General features: G+C 41.1%; 1 protein-coding gene across 1 annotated transcript; it reads right to left on the bottom strand.

Annotated features, from left to right (window-relative positions):
- Positions 1 to 631: 631 nt before the first annotated feature.
- arpc5l.S (actin related protein 2/3 complex subunit 5-like S homeolog) lies at positions 632 to 26602 on the bottom strand. Its single transcript, NM_001092696.1, is given in 4 exon segments — positions 632 to 1474; positions 9540 to 9716; positions 10756 to 10828; positions 26255 to 26602. Coding segments are annotated over 4 exon segments (459 nt in total). The 5' UTR covers positions 26401 to 26602; the 3' UTR covers positions 632 to 1411.
- Between the last annotated feature and the right edge of the window lie 1311 nt (positions 26603 to 27913).

The following is a 27913-nucleotide window of genomic DNA, read 5'->3' as shown; positions in this document are numbered from 1 at the left end:
CAATTGAAGAGTTGCTAAGAATTAGTAATAAAAGTTAACTTAAAGATGAACCACCCCTTTAAATATTTGGGTACTCGGTTATAAATGTTGTGTGGGTAAGAAATAGTTTAACTCATGATGACCCTAACCTGCAAAAACACAATCCACACCCAACAATTGGCAGCGCTATTTATACCAAAGCCACCACGCTCCCCCCATACAGTGACAGAAGTATATGTGGACACTTAATGGAGAGGTGCAATAAGTGGGGTGTCTTTGATGTGCTGGGAAAGACTGGAGATGTCACCAGAAGAGACTGGTCAGTAAGAACCATCAGTCCCTAGACCCACATGAAATGCAATGTGCCAACACAAAGCCACCTGACTTGTGGGTCTCAGGCAAACCCACACATCACACCCTGGCTTGATCTTTCCATACCCCCAGGGTAAGCAAAGGACAGCACACACGCAGTGAAGAAACTTTGTCACCCTACAGTTCTGCAGCAGTGAGAGCTTAGAAGGTATCCTGTCCCTTTCAGTGGTTACATTTTAGCTTTCTGGCTAGAACGTCTGTTGTATGACATTTTTTTCTGTAATATTGCTTTAAAAACAAAAAAAAAGAATGTAAAGAAATAATTCAAATTAAAACAGAATTTTTTCAATACTTCACTCATGGAAGTTGTAATTTAATAAAGTTTACAGGTATCAGTAGAGCAGCGCCACCCAGTGGTAGGACAAAATACCAAAAACGCCCCAGTGAGACTGCAAAACAAAGGCTGAACAACACAAACATGTATCTTACTCCCCCACCACTAACGGTTCCACCCTTCCCCTGCCAGTGAGGTAAGAACTGAGGGTACGGCACAGTGTTGCTGACCTCTCTGGCAGTAAATGGGGTTAAACTTTTTTTTAAAATATTATTTTCGTTTTCAAGTAAGACCAAAATCATGGAACTTCTAAAATCCTGTATGTACAAGTTAAGGAAATAAAAGCCACCAGTCCCCGTTTCGTTTTAGCAGATCCTTCCGGCTAAACTACTATTTTATTGTGAACAGTTGTATTTCAGAGGAGAATTGATGGAGTCAGAGCTGGGATCATTTTATACTGCTGCAGCTCCGGAATTAGCTGTCCATCTATGGTGGAGACAACTACTTGTTCCTTGCCATGTGCATAAATAGACCACTTCCCCCTCCCTTTTGTAAATCTTCATCAATTGTGCATGGTATCGCCGTGCTAAAGAGGACTGGTGCTTGGAACAAAATATAGCCCATTAAACAAACATACATTCGTGTTTCGTCCATAGTCCATAATAAGAAGCATTCCCAATCCGTTGAATAGATAGCACTCTGCAGACAGGTGGGTCATTGCATCCACTCTTCCTTCACAGCTCTGGATCCTGGAACACAACTTCTGGATTCAGCTAGTACAGTCTTTTACACAGTTTTCCGTGAAGTAAGAACTCTGACTATGGATCCAATGCCTCCTATTACTAATGCCTGCAACGAGAGAAAACAGAACGCTACTGTGAGTGCCGGGAAAGATCTAGGCTACGAAAACATAAATTGCTATTGAAACTCTCTTCAACTGATGTATTTGGGCATAACATTGGACAGCTATCATGCAACCAAGCTCAGGTTTGGGGATGAAAGTGAAAATGGAACAACTGTGCAGCATCAAATGCAACGTTACACGGAAACCTAAAGGGATTCCGTCATGGGAAAACATGTTTTTTTTCAAGACGCATCAGTTAATAGTGCTGCTCTAGCAGAATTCTGCACTGAAATCCATTTCTCAAAAGAATAAACATATTTTTTATATTTAATTTTGAAATCTGACATGGGGCTAGACATATTGTCAATTTCCCCAGTCATGTGACTTGTGCTCTGATAAACTTCAATCACTCTTTACTGAGTGATATCACCCCTCCCTCCCCCCAGCAGCCAAACAACAGAACAATGTGAAGGTAACTAGCAGCTCCCTAACACAAGATAACAGCTGCCTGGTAGATATAAGAACAGCACCCAATAGTAAAATCCAGGTCCCACTGCGACACTTTCAATTACATTGAGTAGGAGAAACAACAGCCTGCCAGAAAGCAGTTCCATCCTAAGTGCTGCTCTTTCTGAAGCACATGACCAGGCAAAATGACCTGAGATGGCTGCCTACACACCAATATTATAAATTTAACAAAATACACTTGCTGTTTCAGGAATGAAATGTTATATTGCAGATTGAATTATTTGCATTGTAAACAGTGTAATTTAGAAATAAAAACTACACCATTAAAATCATGACAGAATCCCTTTAAAGATGTCACGATCGCCGCCCGGAGCAGGACCAGGAGCTCCGGGCGGCGCAACTACCTCTTCCGACGCCGCTCCCAAAATGGCGGCGCCCATGGCCGCCACGTGGGTAGCAGCGCCGGCGCAGAGACGCCTGCGCGCAAGTGCGCAGGCGCGAAGACGTCACAACGGCGCGACGGACGCAGGCGCAGCGCGTCGGTCGCAGACGTGCTGATGCCGACGCAAGGGCGCCAAAAAACCCCTTTAAAAGGACGCCTGAGGCACCAAGATGGCGCCCGAAAATAGGATCTCGTTCCTGAGTTGATTCCTGGGTTCCCTGCTTCTATTCCTGTTATCCCTCCTGTTTTGATCTCTTGTTGTTGACCCCCTGCCTGGACTTTGGACTCTGTTTGTATTCTGCCTGCCTTTTGACCTGTTGCCTGAACTCTATTACCCCTTCTGCTTATCCCTGGATACCACGATCCTGATCCCTCCTGAGGGGCTTCCTCCTAGATCCAGACAACTTCCCCAGAGGGAACTCCCATGGATCCCACTGAGGAAGCTCAGCCTGATTTCGGCAGGGCCTTTCGGGGCCTGCATTCCCGCATGGAGGCGTATGAAGCCCGGCAGAATTACGTGGGACACACGCTGGAGGCGATCCTGGAAAAGCTCTCCTTGTTGACACCAGCGACCCCCCTGCCGGCACCTCCTCCGCAAGCGGCTGCTGCCAAGGCTACCCAGTCCTCCACTTCTGGTGCACATACTCCTGCTCCGCCTCTCTACGATGGCGATCCTCAAGCCTGTCGAGGATTCGTGAATCAGTGCCAGATTCGATTTGCCCTACACCCCACTGAATTTGACTCTGAACGTGCCAAGGTGGGGTTCGTGATTACTCGTCTGGCAGGGAAAGCTTTCGAGTGGGCATCTCCACACTGGGAGAAGCAGTCCCCACTGATGGATGACGCAGAAGCATTTCTCAAAGAATTCCGGGTCGTCTTCGATGCTCCCGGCCGGGTGACATCCGCTGCTTCCCGTCTGTTCCAAATCCGCCAAGGGAGTCGCAGTGTAGCGGAGTATGCTATCGAATTCCGTACACTTGCTGCTGAGACTCGTTGGAACAACGACGCATACCATACTGCATTTTATAATGGTCTCTCCCTCCGCATCAAAGATGACCTGGTCTCCCGTGAATTACCCACGCAAGTTGAAGACCTCATCGCCTTGGCTGTCAAGGTGGACACTCTTCTGAGAGAGCATCAAACCCTGAGAGATCGTGTCAGGAGGTTTCAACCCATGTTGGCACCCCGCTTCAAAAGGCCTTTCCTGCAGGCTCCTGTCTCCCCACCTGCTCAAGCATCCATTTCTCTCCAGGAGGAACCCATGCAAGTGGGAAGAACTCACCTCACTGAACAAGAGAGACTCCGCAGACGGATGTCAGGCCTGTGTCTGTATTGTGGCGGACATTCCCACTTCGCCAATGCCTGTCCTGCAAAGGCTAAGAGTTTTGTACCCCGAGGTATGTCTATGGTAACTCATGTAGGGGGCACTACTCAAAAGTCTCGAGATAGGTCTCAGGGGAAGACACAAGGAAACTCACACAGGTTTCTCCTTCCCTTCCAGATTCGTCTGACTGAAAAGACCATCTTCGGGAATGCTTTCATCGATTCCGGAGCCGGGGGTAACTTCATGGACGCTCTCTTTGCTAAGTACATGGGAATTCCCTTATTTCCTTTGCCTTCTCCCATGAGGATCGTCGCCATAGATGATAAACCCCTGGAGTCTGTAATCACGATGACCACTGGCGAACTACTTGTGCAGGTTGGGACCCTGCATAAAGAGAGACTTTCGTTTCTTATTATCCCTTGTCCCGCTGTTCCAGTTGTTTTGGGTCTCCCCTGGCTGCGCCTGCACAATCCCACCATAGACTGGTCCACAGGGCAGGTTTCTCGTTGGAGCCCATTCTGCCTACAGCATTGCCTTCCTGCTAAACCCCTCAAGAAGGTAACTATCTCCTCAACCGAGTTAAAGTCTCTTCCCTCCTGTTATAAAGAATTCTCCGATGTGTTCTGTAAGAAGTCTGCGGAATTCCTTCCTCCACATCGCTCCTACGACTGTCCTGTCGAACTCCTGCCAGGAGCCGTGCCCCCCAGAGGCCGCACTTACCCTCTCTCTCCTGCTGAGACTACTGCAATGAAGGAATACATCCAAGAAAATCTCCAGCGGGGGTTTATCCGCCCTTCCACCTCTCCTGCAGGGGCTGGGTTCTTCTTCGTGGAGAAGAAGGACGGAGGCCTTCGGCCATGCATAGACTACCGGGGCCTGAATAAAATCACTGTAAAGAACAGGTAACCTCTGCCCTTGATCGTAGAGCTCTTCGACCAGCTGAAGGGGGCGAAGATATTCTCTAAGTTGGATCTCCGGGGGGCGTACAACCTCATTCGCATCCGTGAGGGTGATGAATGGAAGACGGCTTTCAAACACTCGTGACGGGCACTATGAATATCTCTTTATGCCCTTCGGCCTCTGCAATGCCCCTGCCGTCTTCCAGGAGTTTGTTAACGATGTGTTCCGGGATCTCCTAGGAAGGTTCGTAGTCGTGTACCTGGACGACATCCTGATCTTATCTAAAGACCTAGAAAGCCATCGCTCCCAGGTGAAGGAGGTACTCTCTCGTCTGAGGAAGAACTCTCTCTTCGCCAAGTTGGAGAAGTGCGTCTTCGAGGTGTCCAAGATCCCCTTCCTAGGATACATTATCTCTCCTGAGGGATTTGAGATGGATCCCGTGAAAGTGTCTGCCATCCAGGAGTGGCCTCTCCCGCTGAGTACCAAGGCAATCCAGAGATTTATCGGATTTGCTAACTACTATCGGCAGTTCATCCGGGGGTTCTCTTCCCGCATTGCACCTATCCTGGCCCTCATCCGGAAAGGGGGTAAACCCAGCTTGTGGCCTCCATCTGCCATTGAAGCTTTTCAGTCCTTGAAAGAGGCCTTCACGTCCGCTTCTGTCCTCCGACACCCCAATCCCGAACTACCCTTCTGCATCGAAGTTGATGCTTCTGAAGTCGGAGCCGGAGCCATCCTGTCTCAGAGACACCCCACTGATGGGAAGTTGCATCCCTGTGCTTATTTCTCCAAGAAATTCTCGTCCGCGGAGCAGAACTACGATGTCGGGAACCGAGAACTCTTGGCTGTTAAACTTGCCCTTGAAGAGTGGCGTCACCTCCTGGAGGGTTCTCTGATTCCTGTTCAGATTTACACCGATCATAAGAATCTCGAGTTCATCCAGTCCCTCAAGAGGCTAAACCCCAGACAAGCAAGGTGGGCTCTCTTCTTCTCTCGATTTAATTTTATCTTGTCTTATCGCCCAGGCTCCAAGAATCAGAAGGCCGATGCCTTGTCTCGTTGCTTCACTCCGGTGGACCGCTCTCCTGAGAGACAAGAGCCAATCATCCCTCCAATCAAGATTATTGCCTCCCTGTATCCACAGTTTGCTGACCAAATCCTGGCTGGTCAGTCTTCTGCTCCTTCAGATACACCCATTGGAATGGCATTTGTTCTTCCTGAGCTGCGTCTGCCTATCCTGCAACAGACCCATTGTTCCAGGCAAGCCGGACACCCAGGCCCAGCTAAGACTCTTGAACTCTTACGACGCCTGGTTTGGTGGCCTGATATCCGCAAAGATGTGAAGGACTTTGTTGCTGCTTGTAATGTTTGTGCCACATCTAAGTCAAGCCACTCTCGCCCCAGTGGGTTACTACAGCCTTTGCCGGTTCCTTCCCGTCCCTGGACCCACCTGTCCATGGACTTCATTGTCGAACTTCCTCCCTCTTGTGGGAACACTGTGATCTGGGTTGTCATTGATCGATTCTCCAAAATGGCCCATTTCATCCCCCTGAAGAAGTTGCCCTCTGCGGTGGAGTTGTCCCAGCTATTTATCCAGTACATCTTCCGCCTGCATGGTTTCCCGGTGGAGATCGTCTCCGATAGAGGCACCCAGTTTACTGCCAAATTCTGGCGTTCACTATGCAAAGACTTGGGAATTGTTCTTCAGTTTTCTTCTGCATACCATCCGCAGACGAATGGGGCAGCTGAACGTGTCAACCAAGCCCTGGAACAGTTCCTGAGGAACCACGTATCCCTCTGCCAGGATGACTGGTCTGATCTCCTCCCATGGGCGGAATTCGCTCATAATAATGCTTGTCATTCCTCTACAGGAAGGTCTCCGTTCATGTCGGTGTATGGTCAGCATCCTCAAGCTTTTCCCCAAGACTTTGTGTTATCTGACGTCCCGGCTGCTGACGATTCCGCAGCCCATATGTCTGCTATTTGGGCTGCTACCAAGTTGAACCTAGAGAAGAGCGCTCTTGTTCATAAGACTTTCGCGGATCGTCGTCGAAGATCCTCTCCTCCCTACAAGGTGGGTGATAATGTCTGGCTCTCTTCCAGGAATATCCGGTTGAAGATACCATCTCCCAAGTTGGGTCCAAAATTCGTGGGTCCATTTCCCATCTTGGAGATAATCAACCCTCCAGCTTCCACCAGAGATGAGAATCCCCAACGTGTTCCACGTGTCTCTGGTGAAACCCGCCATCACCAACCGGTTCTCTGGCGGTCAGTCTCCTCCTCCTGCCATCTCTGTGGAGGGTCAACTCGAGTACGAGGTGGAGAAAATCCTAGACTCCAGGATCTCCAGAGGGTCCCTTCAGTACCTCATTCAGTGGAGGGGCTTTGGCCCTGAAGAATGCTCCTGGGAAGGACACCGTGATGTTCACGCTCCTCGTCTGGTGAGGGATTTTCACGCCAAGTTTCCCCAGAAGCCTTGTCCCGGTGGTCCTGAGGCCCCCGTGAGGGGGGGGGGTACTGTCACGATCGCCGCCCGGAGCAGGACCAGGAGCTCCGGGCGGCGCAACTACCTCTTCCGACGCCACTCCCAAAATGGCGGCGCCCATGGCCGCCACGTGGGTAGCAGCGCCGGCGCAGAGACACCTGCGCGCAAGTGCGCAGGCGCGAAGACGTCACAACGGCGCGACGGACGCAGGCGCAGCGCGTCGGTCGCAGACGTGCTGACGCCGACGCAAGGGCGCCAAAAAACCCCTTTAAAAGGACGCCTGAGGCGCCAAGATGGCGCCCGAAAATAGGATCTCGTTCCTGAGTTGATTCCTGGGTTCCCTGCTTCTATTCCTGTTATCCCTGAAGATATTCCTGTTTTGATCTCTTGTTGTTGACCCCCTGCCTGGACTTTGGACTCTGTTTGTATTCTGCCTGCCTTTTGACCTGTTGCCTGAACTCTATTACCCCTTCTGCTTATCCCTGGATACCACGATCCTGATCCCTCCTGAGGGGCTTCCTCCTAGATCCAGACAACCTCCCCAGAGGGAACTCCCAGTTCCCTGACAAAAGAGCACACAAAGTGCTGGAACAAGGGATAGAAATACTGTATCTGAGGTTGTGCACATTCAGAAGGAAATCATGGGCCAAAGAAATCAGTAAATGAGACTTGTGCTGGGGCCTATTGATGTTAAAATATGCCTTTGCTGTGCCACGCCTGTGTTCAGCTGCTGCCATTATACATTACATTAATGTCAAAGTTCAGAAATATTAAGTACAGGTATGGGGCCTGTTATCCAGAATGCTTGGGACCTGAGGCTTTCCAGATAACTTATCTTTCCGTAATTTGGATCTTCATACTAGAAAACCATGAATGCATTAAATAAACCAAATAGGCTGGTTCTGTTATTAATAAGGATTAATTATCTCTTAGTTGGGATCAAGTACAAGGTACTGTTATTATTTTAGAGAAAAAGGAAATCATTTTTAAAAATTTGGATAAAATGGAGTCTATGGGAGGTAGCCTTTCCGTAATTCAGAACTTTCTGGATAACGGATCCTATACCTCTAATATCCTAAATTTCAAGTGCAAAATTCATTTGAATGCTGAATGTTGTGAAGGACAGAAGTGGTTAGTTCCAGCTACTATGCATGTAATTAAACATTTAAAGGTATTGTATGCAGTCTGAATATAACCTATTGATTGTAATGAACTTTTAGAAACTTGTGAAAAACCCATTCAAGCAAGTACACGTGTGGATAGTACATCCAGAGCCGGGCCAACCGCGCTCCAGTGCGCATGCACGAAATGTGTGCGCATGCGCAGAAGCGCATTTTCGCGGAAGATGCCAGTCGAGGAGAGACGGGACCGGACACGGGGTAGGCGACCCCTCAGCTTTGCGCCCTAGGCACGTGCCTACTCTGCCTACCCCTAGTTCCGGCCCTGAGTACATCCGTAATCCAGAAACTCGTTATTTAGAAAGCTACAACTTTCGGAAATCCATTTCCCATAGAGTCCATTATACACGTATGGAACCTATTATCCAGAATGCTAGGGACCTGGGTTATTCTGGATAACAGATTTTTCTGTAATTTGGATCTTCATACTTTAAATTTACTAAAAAAAAATCATGTAGACATTAAATAAACCCAATAGAATGATTTAACATCCAATAAGTGTTAATGATATCTTAGTTTGGATCAAGTACAATGTACTGTTTAAATATTATAGAGAAAAAGGAAATCATTTTTATAAAATTTGGATTATTTGGATAAAATGGAGCCTATGGGACATTACTATTAGATGTATTGATGTTTAACTTATTTAACGTATGTTGATGCAAATTACAGAAAGATGCCTTAGCCAGAAGCTCCAGCTCCCAAGCATTCCGGATAATAGATCTTATACGTGTGACTAAAAATCACATATGCACTTACACAGAATAAATGAAAAATGAAAGGAAGGATTTAAAGGAAGGCCATCTCCCATAGACTCCATTAGATCGAAATTACAGAAAGAATTGTTATTCAGAAAACTTCAGGTACCGAGCATTCTGGATAACAGGTCTAATACTGTATATCCCATTTTTGAACACTGTTGCTATGAATAGGGTGCCTGCACAACATAATTTTTGCCTATTATTTTAATAAGGAAATATCTATGTTTTTTGTTATTTCCCCCAGCTATAGCCTGTGATCTTTTTTTGAGCAGCGTTCTATACAGAGTTTTCTCAGTGGATGTTGGTTTGTTTGACTTTGCTCTTAGGAAGCAGGAAATAGAATGTGCATTTAAATTATTTTTCAAATTTAATTTTGCCCTGTTTAGAGCAAGAAATCACAAAAAGCATAGATATTTCCTAATTAACAAAATAGGCAGCGTATGTTCAGCAGAAGCCCTATTCATTGCACCAATGTAGAGGGTAAAGAGAGAGTTTACAACCTACACACACACCTTTTCATGCCACTGTAGCAATATGGCACTGCTGTTCTCTGTAGGTTTTTCAAACCCCTTGTAGATGTATTTCATGAGGAGGTCAACCCCATTTAGGTCCAGTGTGTTTACTGCTTTCTCAATCTCGTTGCTTTTGAATGACGTCAGGACCTTGAGTACGATTGCCTGGGTTCGTTCCTGGAGAGTAAGAAAGAAGGAACCGTTATAGTATTATAATGGCATTATATTATACAGAAAGTGCTTTATTTGGTGTCGAGGTCCATTAAATGACTAAATGATCACCCATAAGATGCATTTCTGTTTGCCTCTGAAGGTTTGGCTATATTAGCAACTGAAACAGAAAACAAGGTTTCTATGGGACAAGCCACATGATCTATACATTTCCATATAGGAATCAATGTAAGTAGCTAAAGTGGACGGTCCCAAAAGGAATTAAAAAAAAACAGACGCCCCACATAGCTTTTTAGCTGCACTAACTGGCCCTGCAGTATTTCAATTTAAAAGGTGTCCTGTTTTTTAAATGGATGATGTGCCAACTCAGTTAACACAGAAAACCCACAAGGCTTCAGTCTGCTAGCAATCTGAGCATGTGTAGTGTCACTGACACTAAAAAGATGTATTTAAAGGAATTGTTCAGTGTAAAGATAAAAATGAGGTAAATAGATAGGCTGTGCAAAATAAAATGTTTTTCTAATATAGTTAATTGTAATGTATAAAGGCTGAAGTGACTGGATGTGTAACATAACCAAAACACTACTTCCTGCTTTTCAGCTCTCTTGGTTTCCACTGATTGGTTACCAGGCAGTAACCAATGACTTAAGGGGGGGGGGGGCACATGGATCATAACTGTTGCTTTGAATCTGAGCTTAATGCTAAGGATCAATTGCAAACTCACTGAACAGTTATGTCCCATGTGGCCCCCCTTATAGTTACTGACTAACTCAGAATTAGAGAGCAGAAAAGTAGGAAGTTGGGTTCTGTTATGTTACACATACAGTCACTTCAGCCTTTATACATTCGATTTTTGGCTAACTAACTATATTAGAAATATTTTTTATTTTGCACATACTATCTATAATTTATCTGAGAGTAGGGAGGGGTGTGTGTATGGATGCTGGGTTTTCATTTGGAGGGGTTGAACTTGATGGACTTTGTCGTTTTTCAACCCGATTTAACTATGTAAATTGTATGCGCTAGTTTATTGTTTCATTCTTACCTTCACTACTTGGTTCTTGGAGTTAACAGGAGAATTTATTAAGGCAGATTGGAATGCTCGGAGCAAGTCCCCTGTGAATCATACAGTCAAGGAAAAATAAAGCAGCTGGACCTGTTATCTGTAAAATAAAAGGCTTCAGATTTGCATCTGGGCACAAGTCAACCTTGTCACCCACAAATTCTTAGTTTTTCTTTTCTTTAACCTCAAGTTATAAATGTTAGGCTTTAAGGGAGGGGATAGTTTATACAGGACTCTCTTTTCAAACTTTGTCTTTGGCAGAAGTCTGTCATGCGAGGGGGAGGGGGTGAGCTGGGCACTAACTAGAGCAGCATTTACTTTTAAAAAGTTTTTATTGTTATCTAAGGAGATATGTAGTCTTACCTCAATTAAAGCAAGTACACATTCCACCTAAGGTATGCCTAAATACAAAGGAACGTGCAGTGCAAACAATATATTATGACCTTATACTTTACTGTGTATTTAAGAAAAATATTTTGAAGGTGCAACCTGCTTTTAAAGGATAGTAAAATGTAAAGCATATCTGGGGTCACGGTATTGTTATACAGGTATGAGACCTGTTATCCAGAATGCTCAGGACCTGGGGTTTTCTGGATAATGGATCTTTTTGTAATTTTTATCTTCATACCTTAGAAAATCATGTAAACATTAAATAAATCCAATAGGCTGGTTTTGCTTCCAATAAGGATTAATTATATCTTAGTTGGGATCAAGTACAATCTACTGTTTTATTATTACAGAGAAAAAGGAAACAATTTTTAAAAATTTGGATTTGGAAAAAATTGAGTCTATAGGAAATGGCTTTTCCATAAGTCAGAGCTTTCTGGAGAAGGGATTTCTGGATAACAGATCCCATGCCTGGAAAAGGCACTAAGAAATGGTCTTGCCAAAACCTGCCTTGCAGTAAGTTTACATAACCAATACATTTGGGAATACACACTATTCTGAATGAGCAGTGCCTTAAAAACACCAATTATAATGCATTTCAATAGTAGTCATTACCAACACTGACAACAAGGCTGTCAACAATGTTAAAGAAATGATAAGGGAAGGGCAGCTGAAAACGAGAACATACAGGCGCACATAAATATATATCATAACCAATTTAAAACTATATATTTTACAGGTGTTGATATAGTACTGTTATTCCCCTATGTTACACACCCAAATAAAAAGTAGAGCCAATAACCTTTGACTCACATTCACTTTCTAAATAAAGTTGCAGTGAAAAACCTACTTTTATAGGGTATTTTCCCCAACTAGCGAACTAGTAACTAGTCTATTGTTGCTTATTTCTCAAACACCAACAGGGATATTTCCCTGAAGTGGATGTTTAATACAAAACAAGGTATTTGATTAAAAAAATAAATGTCCTTCTACTTATCTGTTAAGTTTTACAGTCAGTTAAAGGAACAGTAATACCAAAAAATGAAAGTTTTTTTTTTTAAATAATTCATTTATAATGCACTGTTGCCCTGCACTGGTAAAACTTGTGTGTTTGCTGCAGAAACTCTACTATAGTTTATATAAACAAGCTATATATAAACTATAGTAGTCTTTCTGAAGCAAACATACAAGTTTTACATATGCAAGGCAACCGTGCATTATATTTTAACTACTTTAAAGCAACTTAATTTGTTGGTGTTACTATCCCTGGTACCCCTCCCTGGTACCCCTCCCTGCTGAAGGCTGTCGAGTCACAAACATTTCCTGCTGCCAAACCCTTGCTAGGTTTCAGTGCTCAGTGCTGCAAGGAACAAGCAACAAGAACTCATCATTAGTACTTTCCTATGCTCTAGTGATGCTCTCCATCTGCTCCCATACTGTATGTGCCTGGGAAGCCATCCCACAATTTCATTAATAAAGGATCATTCTAACAGATTGATATAGGCTTCTCACACAATTTGTTTAGGTGATGCTTATAAAGTATGCTGCAACTTATGTAGGAGTCGCTTTCAGCTAAAGAACAGGATTTGTATAAATTTTTAACGCTTATTTATTATTTTTAAAATATTTTATAATACTTCATTATATTTTTATAATATTTTAAATTGCTGCTACCTTAGCAATTAATATTATTTTTGGCTGCTGGGCATTTAGGACTTAATAAGAGCCCCAACATTTAGGCCTTAATAAATAAGTCCCAACTCATTTATGTACTGCACATTTATTATTCATGGTCTGAAGAGTCTCACAGAAAGGCCAATGGAAATGGGCAAACATGCAATTATAAAACCCTGTCTCTTTATAGCTTAATAGGAAGCCAGTCTGATTAATGACACACATGCAAATGAGGAAGTGATGGGGCAGGTGAAGCCGATCAGCAGTCAGGATACAGCAGAAAAGAACTGAACCCAACGATTGGCTAAATTCTTACTTTATAGCCAAATTTATAGAGGAGTTGAGCATCCCTTTTAACACAATCATAAAACTAGTACAGGTATGGGACCTGTTATCCAGAATGCTCGTAACCTGGGGTTTTTTTAGATAATGAATCTTTCTGTAATTTGGATCTTCATTCTTAACGTCTACTAGAAAATCATTTAATCATTAAATAATCCCAATAGGCTGGTTTTGCTTCCAATAAGGATTAATTATATTTTAGTTTGGGTGAAGTACAAGGTACAGGTATGGGACTTGTTATCCAGAATGCGTGGGACCTAGGGCTTTCTGGATAACAAATCTTTCCATAATCATAGGCTGATTTTGCTTCCAATAAGAATTAATTATATTGTAGTTTGGATCAAGTACAAGGTACTGTTTTATTATTATAGAGAAAGAGGAAATAATTTCTAAAAATTTGGATTATTTCGATTAAATTATGGGATATCAGGATAACTGGTTTCCAGATAACGGATCCCATATATGTGTAATGAAAAGAATACAGACATAATAAATGTAGGTGACCCCACGTGCCTATGCTGCAAATTGTTTGATCTATTTTGGTGGCCAAAAAATACCTGTTATATCTGCGCACATAATATATACTGAGACTAGTACCAGTCTGGTAAGCACAGAAGCCCTGCCCTAAAGGCTGGCTTTAAGTATCCATTAAAAAAAAAATCAAAAGCAGCCATACAAAATCTTGTTGACATATTGCTTCTATGATATTTTCAAGTGAATTGCTAGTTGACCTGTATATATATTTTATCCAGAATGCTCGGGACCTGAGGTTTTCCAGATAACGGATCTTTCCATATTCTGGATCTTTATACCTTAAGTCTACTAGAAAATCACATAAACAAACATTAAATAAACCCAATACCTTACGTCTACTACAAAATCATGTAAACATTAAATAAACCCAATAGGCTGGTTCTGCTTACAATAAGGATTAATTATATCTTAGTTGGGATCAAGTACAAGGTACTGTTTTATTATTACAGAGAATGATTGGATTATTTGATTATAATGGAGTCTGTAATTCGGAGCTTTTTGGATAATGGGTTTTAGGATAATGGATCCTATACCTGTATATGGCTTTAAAGTTCTCCCAAATACAACCATAGGGAATCCTATGCAAACAACACACAACAGAAACGTCTATACAAGCCAACACTGCCACTTTGCCATAATCACAAAAATATACAAACATTTAGAAAGCCAAGCTCCATTTCTTCATCATTTTGTTGAATCCATTTCCTAATAGAAGTACGCCTTACATATAGAGACAACGTGAGCAAGATTCTTTAGAAAAAGTCACGCTTGATGCTGCCTTTTAATTGCATGTCTTTCAATTTTCCATTTTGTTGATGAAAAGCATTTCAATTGATATAAAATTAGCAATGTGATCTATAAAAGAAAAAAGGGAAAATAAATCCCTGATGGGAAAGCTTGTGTTGATTTTGCAAAGAAGGGGGGAAAATTTACAGTCTATTAAAGGGCATTAAAGGCATAGCAGGCTGATATACAGGTATGGGATCCGTTAACTGGAAACCCATTATCCAGAAATCTCTGAATTACGGAAAGGCTGTCGCCCATATACTCCATTAAAATCAAATAATCCAGATTTTTAAAAATGCTTTCCTTTTTCTCTGTAATAATAAAACAGTACCTTACGTTAAATTGTATCACCAACTTAAAAGGAAATATATAGCACTTAGAAGCAGTATTTATCTCCAGTAAAGTTTTGGTCTCCAATAGACAATAGCGACATAACTGAAAGTGACGGAACGCAGAGAAGAGCAACTGTCACTGGAAAATATCAGTTATAAAGAGGGACTGCCCAAGTTGGAATTGTTTACACTTCTTCTTTTCAAATTCTTTTTATTGAGTTTGCAATAAAATATGAATAATTTACATATCTTTTTGATAATCACAAGCGTATGGTTATGCAGAATCATATATATGTAATTCAAAAAGAATTTGTACAATATAAACCATACACATTAGAACAAGAAATGTTAAAACAAATACAAATTTAAATACAAATATAAATATATAAATATAAATAGACCTGTACTTTCCATATAGCTCAAGCTTTACAAAATAAAATTGAAGACTCAATCAAGAAGATTTAAATAAGATAAACAATGCATTTTGTGAAAGGGCTTAGTCTTTAAATAGTATACCTAGTTTTCAGTCATCTTTCCCCATAAGTTTGTGAATGAATTTTCTTTTAGCATCTTCAAGAGTTGCAATATAAAAAGACCATCTACGTTCAATCCTATTCCTCTGATATAATTCATCAACTCTAAATCTAATGACCTCTTGGATACATAAATTGTATAAATATGAAAATACATCTTTCAACTGTGGAGAATCATCTCTAATCCAACATAAGAAAATAGATTTCCGGGAAGCTGCCAGGACTAACCAGCAATAATCAAATATTTCAGTTGAAAAATCTGTTAATGAAATATTATTTGACTCCAATAAGGAGTCCTTCAGACCCAATAAAGCAAAATGTGGATTTAATACAATATCTGACTTAATAGACATTTTAATAAAGCAGGTAACATACTCCCAAAACTGTTTAATAAATGGGCACGACCATATATAATGAAAAAAATCAACATTTTGCTCTCTACACTTAGGACAATAGGAAACCCTTTGAGAGTCCATAGAGTTCTGGAATAGTATTCCATATCCAAGATGAGTAAACCAATAATGTTGATCTCTCCATCCCTCAGAACCTACATATTTCCTGAAATTTTGGAAGGACCTCAATAGGTCTTTAGATGTTATACTAGTTTCCAGAAAGGAAGTCCATTTGGCTGATGAATTGACAAATGGATCATTAACCCTGGAAAATTTACTAAGTAAATGCGATGATATCAAAGGAATACGATTAAGGCTAGGGTCATCAGATAATTGCAATATTGAATCGTAGAACTGATTATTTCTCAATTGTGACCTAGTTCTGTTTCCAATTAATAAAAACCCTTGTCTAATTTGTGAATAGATTAATCTATCTCTTTCTGAAAGGTTATATAACCTTTTAACTACTTCCCAAGAAAAAGGATTACCTGTATCTGGATCTACAATATGTCTAATTTGGGATATACCAAATTTTCTCCATTTATAAGAAAACTGATTACTTTGTTTTTTAGGAAAACCTTTTAAAAAAAGGGGGGAAAGAAAAGGCGAGATGTTATAGTTTAAGTTATTATGTTTACACAAAATCTTCCATGTAATAACTGTATCTCTATAGATTTTTTTTAATATCAATATGTTGGTCAGACCAGATTTTATGAAGAGAGGATGTAATACGTTCTTTGGAATCTAAGAATAATTCAAGATCAAGATTAGTAAATTTCTTGTTTACACTTCTTGAGTAGAGGGATTTGATTGCGATGTATAAATATATTAAGGGCTCTTACAGGCGAGCGTTTTTACCTGCGCTCCCCTACGTTCCGTTTTTCTGCGTTCAGCCGCAGCGGAGTGCAGGAATAGACGCATTAAATTTTTTCCAATGGGGCTATACTCACACAGGCGCGTGTAGGCGCCGAACGCAGGTTGAGACGCAACATGCTGCATTTTTCCTGTGTTCGGCGCCTACATGCGCCTGTGTGAGTACAGCCCCATTGGAAAAAATGTAATGCGTCTATGCTTTATGAATATCTATAGACAGCAGCATCCCTTGTTGCTTTGTTTTATGTAGTGTATCTATTAGTTGTAGGGTTCTTCTAATGTTATCTGTTGCCTGTCTTCTAGGAGTGAAGCCTGTTTGGTCTAACTCTATCAGATCTGGGAGGAATCTACTTAGGTGATCTGCTAAAAAAATTTTAAGTAATTTGATGTCTATATTCATGACAGATATTGGCCTATAGTTTGAACATTCAAAGTGATCTTTACGTGGTTTTGGTATGAATGTTAATTGGGCTTTCAATGATTCCTCATTACATGACTCTCCTGATCTGATGCAGTTGAACATTTAAGTTAAGTGCGGGCTTAATATGTTAGCCAACTTTTTGTAGTATAGGCCTGTGAAACCGTCTGGGCCTGGGGATTTAGCGGTGTTGAAATGTTTGCTAGCCTTAGAGACTTCCTCATTTGTGATGGGTGCATCTATGTTTTCCATTTGTGACTTTGTTAGTGTAGGGAGTTGTAGAGAAGATATTATTCTGTTAGCTAAGGTAGATGGAAAGGTATCAGTCATCGGGTTATAGTTCAGTAATTTAATTCAAATGTTGACAAGTTCCATAGAGAGACGTCTGTTAAACACAAGGACACTTTATAGCAACAATTTAACACAGGATTATGGCACCAAGGGCAGATTTCTGCCATTGGATTTCAGCAAGTTGACAATAGGACCCAAATCCCTAAATGAATAGATTTGCTTACATTTGTGAAAAACTAATAACTGTTTACGCTTATCTCCCACGTCTTTTAATACAAAAATTAAATATCCAAAATACCACGGTCTTCTGAACACACAGAATACCAATGCAGATGGCATACAGAGACCTCAGATTAAAATAGTGTCTACAAACTGTTGTGGATAACACTTTAGCTGCCACAATATAAAGGGGCTGTTCACTTTTAAATTAACGTTTAGTACAGGTATGGGATCTGTTCTCCGGAAACCCGTTATCCAGAAAGCTCCAATTATGGAAAGCCCATCTCCCATAAACTCCATTATAATCAAATAATCCAGATTTTTTTAAATTGATTTCCTTTTTATCTGTAATAATAAAACAGTACCTTGTACTTGATCCAAACCAAGATTCATCATTGTTGGAAGCAAAACCTGCCTATTGGGTTTATTTAATGTTTACATGATTTTCTTGTAGACTTAAGGTACAAAGATCCAAATTACAGAAAGATCCCTTATCCAGACAACCCCAGGTCCCAAACATTCCAGATAACAGGTCCCATACCTGTATAATGTAGAGAGTGTGGGTGTTTGAATTATTTCTTTTTGTTCAGCAGCGCTACAGATTGGATTTTAAGCTGCTATGTGGTTGTTACGGGTAATTACTCTAGCAACCAAGCAGTGATGTGAGTGAGGAGAGGAATATGAATAGGAGAACTGTGAAAAAAAAAAAAAGAGTTATAAAATATAACAACAACAATAAAATTGTAGCCTCCCAGAGCAATCATTTTTTGGCTTCTGGGGTCAGTGACCCCCTTTTGAAAGCTGAATAGTCAGAAGAAGAATGTATATAATGCAAAAACGATTTAACAAATTGAGAACAATTGAAAAGTTCTTCATTGCTCATTCTATAACATACTAAAAGTTAATTTAGTTTAATTTAGTTTAAGTTTAATTTAGCACCCTGCATGCTTGATATATTAATAATAATAATTATTATAATAGTAATAACAAAAAGCAATCACTGAGGAAGGGAAGAATTGGAGGTACAAGTGTGTGGACAAACCTGAAACATCACTAACAGATAAAAGCACCAGGTTACTGCCAGAGCAGCACTAATAAAACGTCAGCTCCTGGAGAACCAGACTATTCCATTCAGTATGGCTGAATTGGGTTTCGGCTGTTATCCTTTTTCCTGATTTCTTTTAAAATATAATATTAGGAAAGGGTGTATGCAGCTTCTCTGGGCATTAAAGAGTTAAATCCATCTTTAAGCATTGCCTTAAGCAATGGCAAACCAAGTCCATATACTGCAGAAGAAAATCTTCCACGGGAACAGATCTTAAAACTATGGGCCTTGTCACCAACCTATATTTAGAGCAGAGACTAATGTATTTCTAAATTAGGGAATTTCAAACAATCGTTCAATCCAGCAGCAGCACCACAGGTATGTCTACGACAGAGCAGTCTAATGTGCAAAACAATCGCTTCCTCAGTGTTAGCAAAGCAAAGGAAAAACTATGAGCAGAGGTTGAGCGGATACTCTTTGCACAGTGTTAATATTTATATATGATATTTTTCCCAGCCAAGAAATTTTACTTATTTAGTAGCAGAGAGTTGGACAATGTACAGTATGTATATATTATTCCAGTTCAGCGAGAACAGAACTTTTTAATCAGTACAGAAGGTGTTTTGTCATTCAGAACTTTGGTGCTGTTTAACCTTTTTATATTTTCATGTTGGTTGCTCTTTAAATATTTAAAGGGCAAGTAAAGTGATATTCACTGGGCAAAGGGTTATGTTATTCAGCGAATATAATCGCTTACGCCATGACAGTGCTCCTGTCTGCTGTAAGGTGCACTGGGATGCTATTTCTACAGCAATGTGCCCCACAGATCCTCTTCGTGGTTCTGTGTGCATGCACAGTCCAGAAAGAAAACAAACTTAAAGTTACAGTGCCAAACTTTACTCTACTGAGCATGTGAGGTGTCCATGACAATGAAGAGAATGGATGCGGCATTGGCATAGGTGGTGGCGTGACAGGAATTGTATCCCAGCAGCAGTGGTGTAACTAGATGTTACCAGGCCCTACAGCAAATTATTTTTCAGGTCCCAAAATGTCTAGAGGTTGACTAGTTTTACCAATATTTATTGAAATTGTATATGAATTAGGGCCTAGTAGGGCCCCTATACCTTCTGGGCCCCCCTGCAGCCGCAGAGTCTGCTTCCTCTATAGTTACGCCCTTGCCCAGCACAGTGCACTCTTCCATGGCATCTAAGGTTAGTGATTATGTTAAAGGGGGTTCTTCACCTTTAAATTAACTGTAAATAATATGTAGAATATGATATTCTGAGACAATTTGCAATTGGTTTTAATTTTTTGTGTTTTTTTGAGTTATTTTGCTTTTTATTTAGCATCTCTGCAGTTTCCAGTATCAGCAAATTTGGTTGCTAGGGTTCAAATTACCCTAGCAACCACTCAATAAGAGGCTGGAATATGAATAGGAAAGGCCTAAATAGAAAGAGCTGTAATAAAATAACGATAAATGTGAAGCCTTACAGAGCATCTGTTTTTAGATGGGGTCAGCGACCCCCTATTTGAAAGCTGAAGAAAGTTAGAAGGCAAATAATTTAATAACTAAAAAATAAATAATGAAGACCAATTAAAAAGTTACTTAGAATTGGCCATTCTATAACATACTAAAAGTTAACGTAAAGGTGAACCACCCCTTTAACTGAGAGGTGCCTTGCACACACATATTATTATTATTATTATTATTAACATGTATTTTATAGCGCCAACATATTGCGTAGCACTGTGATCATTTAACTTATAAATCATACATCCCCATCCAGAGACCACCCACCGCATGGTGATGTTTGGGAAGGGTCTTCTTGAGAGGCCAGTGACAATTGTAACCAGAATGTGAACTGTTTATTATATGTGTATTATAACGTAAAAATATATATATTTTTTTTCCTTCTATTTTTGCTTGAGCACTCTACAAATTATTTTTTGATTTGACATTTAGAAAAATGTCTGGTTGCTGGGGATAATGAGCCTAGCAACCAGACAGCAATTTCTACTTGCAAAACAGGGTAGATTGACAGCCCAGTACAACCACAGGGTCGGACTGGGCCGGCAGGACACTGGGAAAAAAAGGACCAGACCTGCTCCCCAATCGGCTGCCCTCCCAAAAAAACGATATGCATGCCAGAGTTCGCGCATTTGCAGGGGGCCCTAAAAGTTTGGAACCTGGTGGTCCCCCAATGCTCCTGTTCGACCCTGCCACTCCAAGCTCCCTCTCTACTCGACTCTCCTGCACTTGCACTTATTTTTAAAAATGGCAGTTTTCTATTTATTATTACCCAATGGCACATACTACTAAAAAAAGTATACTATAATGAAAATGTTATGTTTACATGAAGCAGGGTTTTACATATATGCTGTTTTATGCATATACATTGTTCTGAGAGTATAGTTTTCCTTTAACAGGGAAGACAACACCAGGAAAAAAAACTGAACATGAATTACTTAATAACAAATGCAAAATGTTTTAGTACAATACTGTACATTGTACAATAAGATCATTTTGAGGAACATCTTTTAACAATCCTACAGATTTGGAACTCATTTGTAAATTGTCGTAGGATCTCCGTTTGCTCCAATATCACTATTTTACAGTGTTGTATAACCTGCTGGCACTATACAAATACTGTAAATGTTGAAGAACGATAAAATTGTTGGTAAATACAAATGCAAGCTTGTAAGCACTGGGCAATATGTTGGCACAATAAAAATACAGGTTAATAATATGTTGAAAAGTACCAATAACCTAATTTTAGGTGCCTTGTAAAAGCGCCGCATAAAGTCTCAAGGTATGTAGTGTGCACACAAGAACAAGGCAGTCTTTTTACAACATAGTGAAGCATAGCTAGGGCGTGGTGGGTGAGAGACCTCAGTCACTCCCATGCCAATGGCAGACAAGAAGCATGCTCAGCAATGTCTATACGGCTAGGGGTAATGCGCCTTTCCTGGTGACATAAATGTTAGAAAATGCCATTTTGTCTCCTTTCATACAATGAATTACTCCAAAGCAGACTTAAAACATTACAGTTCCTGGCTTTGTTTGACAATAACCCCTTAGGCTCATGATACATATACGCCATGAATTGTTCAGCTGCTGACAGACAGATTCTATTAAAGGAAAACTATACCCCCCAAACAATGTAGGTCTCTATAAAAGGATATTGCATAAAACAGCTCATTTGTAAAATCCTGCTTCATGTAAATAAACCATTTTCATAATAATATACTTTTCTAGTAGTATGTGCCATTGGGTAATCATAAATAGAAAATTGCCATTTTAAAAAATAAGGGCCGCCCCCTGGGATCGTAGGATTCACTGTACTCACAAACATACCAACAAACCATACATGTTAGGTCACATGAGCCAATTAACGGAGAGAGTTGTGTCTTTTGCTTCCACACTTCTTCCTGTTACAGTTAGAGTTGAAGTATTTCTGGTCAGGTGATCTCTGAGAAAGCACAGAGACCATCACGAAATGGTGGCTCAAGGCAAGAGATGTAAAAGGACAAAGATTTACTTAAATATATATACCAGTTTGGTAAGATTCTTTAATATGCCACTTAATATGATATGAACTATCTGTTGCTTAAGTGTTCATTTTGTGGGTATAGTTTTCCTTTAAAGGGGAGTAAAGACTTTTTCAAATTATTTTCTATGTGTGACCGTTGTTCTAATATTGAAGTGTAAGTAATTTTTCACCTTTCTAAAGCAGCTCTGGGAGGGGGTCGCCGACCCTCTAAACTGTTCTAAATTGATACATTTAGTAGAAACATTTCTTATCTTTGTCCCTGCTGACCAGAATCCCAGAGTTTTATTAAAGGCAGCTTTAGAATTGATACAATAGTTGCTAATACTGTAGATATGCTGCTGAGAAATGTATCAACTAAGGGGGTTATTTATCAAAATCTGAATTTATCTCTATTTTCTTCTAAAAACTCAGATCAAATCTGCTCGGGTTTTTTACGCATTATTTATTATTACATTTTTCCGAAAATCTGCTTTGCGGGAAAAAAAAATTAAAAATTGAAATTTTCCTTTTCTTTAGTCCGAAAGGCAGCACAATAATTGTGATGTGCTGCCTGTAGGACGTAAAGAAAATTTGCGTTTTATTTAAAAGTCAGATTTTATTAAAAAAAATCACGAATTTTTCGTGATTTTTGCATTCGGTGTTTAGTAAATAACCCCCTAAATGTTGCAAAATTGGAACATTTTAGAGTCTGCACCTGAATTACTGAGCTGCCAGACTGAAACACCAGAGACAGGGACATTAAACTTTAAACTTAGATTTTGTAAAAACGGTAAAAAATAGAAAGCAATTGAAAAAAGTCTTTATTTCTAGAGAACAATCTGAAAACAACTAAAAGGAAAGTTCCAAATTATGAAAAAGACACCTCCCATAGACACTTGAGAAAGGGTTTGTACCCGAAACATGTGTAGTGTTTACACTGCTAATAAAAAGAACACCTGCAGTTTGATAATTTCTGCCTGGAAGCTTTATTCCTTTATACAATTTATCTCCCATAGACTCCATTTTATCCAAATAATGCAAATTTTTAAAAATGATTTCCTTTTTATCTGTAATAATAAAACAGTACCTTGTACTTAATCCAAACTAAGATATAATGAATCCTTATTGGAAGTAAAACCAGCCCATTTAATGTTTTCATGATTTTCCAGTAGATTTAAGGTAAGATCCATATTACAGAAAGATCCGTTATCTGAAAACCCCCAGATCCCAAGCATTATGGATAATAGGTGCCATACCTGTACTCATATGTAGGTATTCTACAGAGCTTATCTGCTATTTAATCAGTGCATTTTCTCATTTTTCAGACTGAATGGCTGCCACCAAAGCTGCCAAAGCAAACACATCGGTTTTACTAGTGCAGTGCATTGTATTTCACTTTACTGTATACTTTAAACAATTTAATTTTTTGGTGTTACTGTTCCTTTAAAGGAAAAGCAAACCCTAAAGTTAAAAAAAACCCTCTATACTAAAGTATAGACCACCCCTCCATCCTCCCCCCCCCAGCCTAGCTGCGCAGTCTTTACTTACCCCTCGGTGCAAAATCTGTCCAGTGCCGTTCACGGGCACCATCTTCTTCTCATCGCCAATGTTTGGGAAGTAAGTGCTGTATCAGCGCATGCGCGTTTGGATAATTTTCTGTTTCGCGGCAATTGTGCATGTGCAGAAACTCACAAAAATGTCTGAAGCGCCGGGAGAAGACCTGAAGATTGCGAAAGCGGCTAAAGATGGCCGCACGTGAAGTTAGGGGCATTTGCCCAGGGGGCAGCTAGGCTGGGGGGAGGAGGGAGGGGAGTCTATGTAGGGTTGGGGGGTAGGGGTTTGTAACTTTAGGGTTTGCTTCTCCTTTAAAAGAGCCCCATCCACCATGTCTGTTATTGTAAAGTGGTAGCTCCCACCTAAAGTAACATTAGCAAGCTATTCATTTTCTCCAACATCATGTGGACTATGGTCTTGGATTTTGGGAAGAGTACTTATCAATTACACAAAACAACATAACAGTCTATTTCATTAGCTTATAAAACCACGCAACATCTGCTATATTGACGTTTTTGTTAAAATTCAGTAACAGAACAAGTAGTTCCCAGGCGCAGGCTCCCACCCCCCTCTGGACGCATTTACTCTAGCAGCTTTTCGCTAGCGCGAGTGTCCAGTGGGCCCTGAGGGGGTGCGGGCCCTGGTGCAATCCCTGGTAGTTCTGCCCCTGAATCCGCTGTGTATTTGTGTGATCAGAGATTGATAGTGGCTGTGCTTGTCAGTCCACCTATAAGGAGCGGATATGGAGGCAGAGAAACAGCCGCGTGCCGCTGACCTAAGTCTGCACTAAGGAATCTAAGAAAGGTAAGCAAAATAAGGGTGGTGCTTTCCTCCACCACCAAATTTGTCTATTTTTTCCTTGAAAGCACCAGCATGGGAAAAAAAAACATGGCCATTTGATTCATTTGATGGTGCCTCACATATCGGCTCTAGTGATGTGAAAAAAACACATGCAAATTTGTATTTCCATTCAGAATGCTGCCACATTTTCATTAAATGATTCAACTGAATCCAAAAATGATGGCTTTGTTATGTCCCTAACATAAAGCATATCCATTAACACCTTCACCACCACCACAGTTGTACCTGCAACTGCAGCTGAAATGGCCAACTAGATCTTTCTCTTTTAACAAACACAAGCCTCGGAGCTGTAATCTTACATACAGATTGCTCAACCCCTGACCATGCAAACAGACACAATGACTCCTAAGGAATGTAAGTACAGTATCAATAAGCTGGCAACTTGATCATTGCTTTGCAAGGGCCCAGGTCAGGTGAGCAAATCCAGTCCTACTTACCACACAGAGGTGCCAACCCTCAGCACCCATGATGACTTAACAAGTAAATCCAGCCCCTTGTTCTACCCATTAATATAATGCCTTACAACAACCCCATCCTTGTATATGTATATTATACTATGTACTTGCCCCCAGCTGTTACCTACCACTCCCAGGTCAAAGGGGGTATATGGAATGATACATGCATGGGGTCTGTTATCTGGAAAACAGTATCTTGTACTTGATCTAGATATAATTGATTCTTATTGGAAGCAAAACCAGCCTATTGGGTTTATTCAATGTTTTCATGATTTTCAAATTATATCACGATTTGTTATACAGCAAGCCCCCAGGTCCATTCTGGATAACAGGTCCCATACCCGTACTGGCAAATGTGCAGAACAACTGCTTGAATCAGACAGTTGCAAGTTCCTTAGCCTCACTGCAAAAATCATTTTAAGCCAATCCCCTTAAAGGGCAACTAAAGTCTAAAATAGAATAATGTTAGAAATGCTGTATTTTGCATACTAAATATAAACATGAACTTACTGCACCAACAGCCTAATAAGACAAACGATTTATGCTTTCAAAGTTGGCGCAGGGACTGTCATCTTGTAATTTTGTTAAACATTTCTGCAATATTAACACTCGCACATGCTCAGTGTGGTCTGGGCTTCAGTTGGGAGGTTAAGCTTAGGGATCGTCATAAATTATCAAAACAGCACAAGTCAAATAATATCTGCCATAGAAGCCAATACAGCAAGACTGATTAATAATCAGAATATAAAGAATGCACTGAGTCTCTGGATACAAATCTCTACAGGGAATCCAACAATGCTGCTTGAGTTCTGGGAAGTAAGGTGGGGGGACCCCCTGCAATTTGAAAGTATGATCGTTTACCTGCACAGCAGTTGGGGACCATCTGACAATTCCTATCCACAGCAGTAAAAGAAGGGGGAATTTCACGGCATACAATCAGGTTTATTATGAAAACAGTAGACATTTTTTAATTAAAGTATATTGGAGATAGTTTTCTTTTTCATTAAAGAAAGTAAAAATGGGATTTAATATTTTTGCCTTTACATCCCCTTTAAAGACATTTCTCATAAAAATTATTTGTGTTTTTGAATCAATAAGTAGCTAGGCCCCCTATACCACTTGTCCCTACCATGGGGCTCCTATACCACTCCCCCCAGGCCTCCAGCATCCACAGGGCCCCTGACAAAAGGAAAGAGGGTCGCAAGTTAAGCATTGTGACATTAGAAATGGTTTAGGTGTGCAGCATAAAGGATATTGTCTGATCAGACTGTCCACCTCGGCCTCGTCAGGCCCCTGAGGCTCCACCGGTTCCTCCTGCAGCTGATCATCAACAAATTTGTTCTCGTCGTACTCATCTATGTCCACCTTGCGGAAACGTGAAGACAGCGTGTTCTTGGCCATGTTAGGCTCTCCAGCCGCCTGTAGTCACCCAGAGGAAGGGGGTGTGACACCCAGATAGGGTGTGAGCTCAGGGAAGGTGACAGGAACCGGCTGCGACTCCACACACTGAATGAGCCTGACAGGAAGACTTGCCTCGCCCCCTTCAGAAATGCGCCTGAGGAACTGGTGGCTAGGGAACTAGGATAAGGCTCAATGAACCTTCTGAATGGAGCAGTGTGACATGAATTGGGGGCTGAGAGAGGAGGGAAAGGGGGGGCGGATGCCAGTGAAAGGGGGTGTAGAGGCGTACGGAAAGCATTTCAGGACATCCTCAGGAGAAATCACTCTCCTGTATGCGCTCTCCTAAGGAAGTGGAATGCAGACTTGCCTGTTATTTTATTCATACGTCTGAAAAAGCTGCAGTCACACCTCTACTCTGGCCACAGATCATGTTCTGATCTCCCTTCCTCGTGTCTCAGTTCTCGGTCCTCCTTTCTCCTCCTCCTCCCTCCCTCCTCAGCTCTCCCTGTTCAGCCCTCCCTCCTCAGCAGCTCTCTGTGCTCAGCCCTCAATCTCCAGTATGTGCTCTCCTAAGTCAGTGAAATGCAGCTGTGCCAGTTATTTTAGTCACACATCCAAAAAGCTGTATTCACACCTCCGTCCTGGCTACATATCATGTTCAGATCTCACACCTCGTGTCTCCTTTCTCTGTCCTCCTTTCTTCCCCTCTGTACTCAGTTCACATCTCTCCTTGCTCATCCGTCTGCCATCAGCTGTCATCTTTTTCACGATGAGTTTGGAGATGCCTTAGGAGAGCGCATACCAGAGTGATTTCTCCTGAGAATATCCTAAAATGCTTTCCGTAAGCTGTCCTCCTGTCATGTTACTGTTAGTCTTTCAGTCCTAGGCACGTGCATCTCCTGCCTACCCCTAGTTTTGGCCCTGGTGTCCTGTACTTTTTTTTACTTATATAATTATATTGGCCACCGCCCCTTGTGCTATAGTATACAGTATACACCATTCATTTCTTACCATCCACAGGTCCTGAATCCCCTTTGCTAAATGAAAGGGTACTGGGAATTTGCAGTGCCTCCCCCTAATGGGATCTGGGGATACACCTACGGATACACCAGTTCTGCAGATAAATCTTCTAGAACTGGTCTAGCTCCAAAGTTGGGACATTACTATGACTTTTTCCCTTTATAATAGAAATTAGCATACATCACAAATGCACTGGAGTGGTGTGGGCAAGGTAAGGTCCTCTAGGGTGTTTTTAAAGCTCTTGCGTGCGTTATTTTCTAAACTCATTTTAAAGTAGAACCACTGTAGCAGTTAATACAATAGTATTATTATAGGCTTTGTTATATTAAGGGTTATATTAAGGGTAATGGCACACGCTAACATTCGGGGAGATTTAGTCGCCCGGCAACAAATTGCCTCTTCTTCGGCAACTAATCTCCCGGAAAAGCCTTCCGCTGGCTACAATCGAAATCACCGGTGGGATGGCATTCGAAGGGCTTCATTTTCTGAAGTC

Source organism: Xenopus laevis, chromosome 8S (genome assembly GCF_017654675.1).
Source record: "Xenopus laevis strain J_2021 chromosome 8S, Xenopus_laevis_v10.1, whole genome shotgun sequence".
In the NCBI taxonomy this organism is placed as follows: domain Eukaryota; kingdom Metazoa; phylum Chordata; class Amphibia; order Anura; family Pipidae; genus Xenopus; species Xenopus laevis.
The sequence above is the reverse complement of the archived record's forward strand: the minus strand, read 5'-3'. Positions and strand labels throughout refer to the sequence as shown.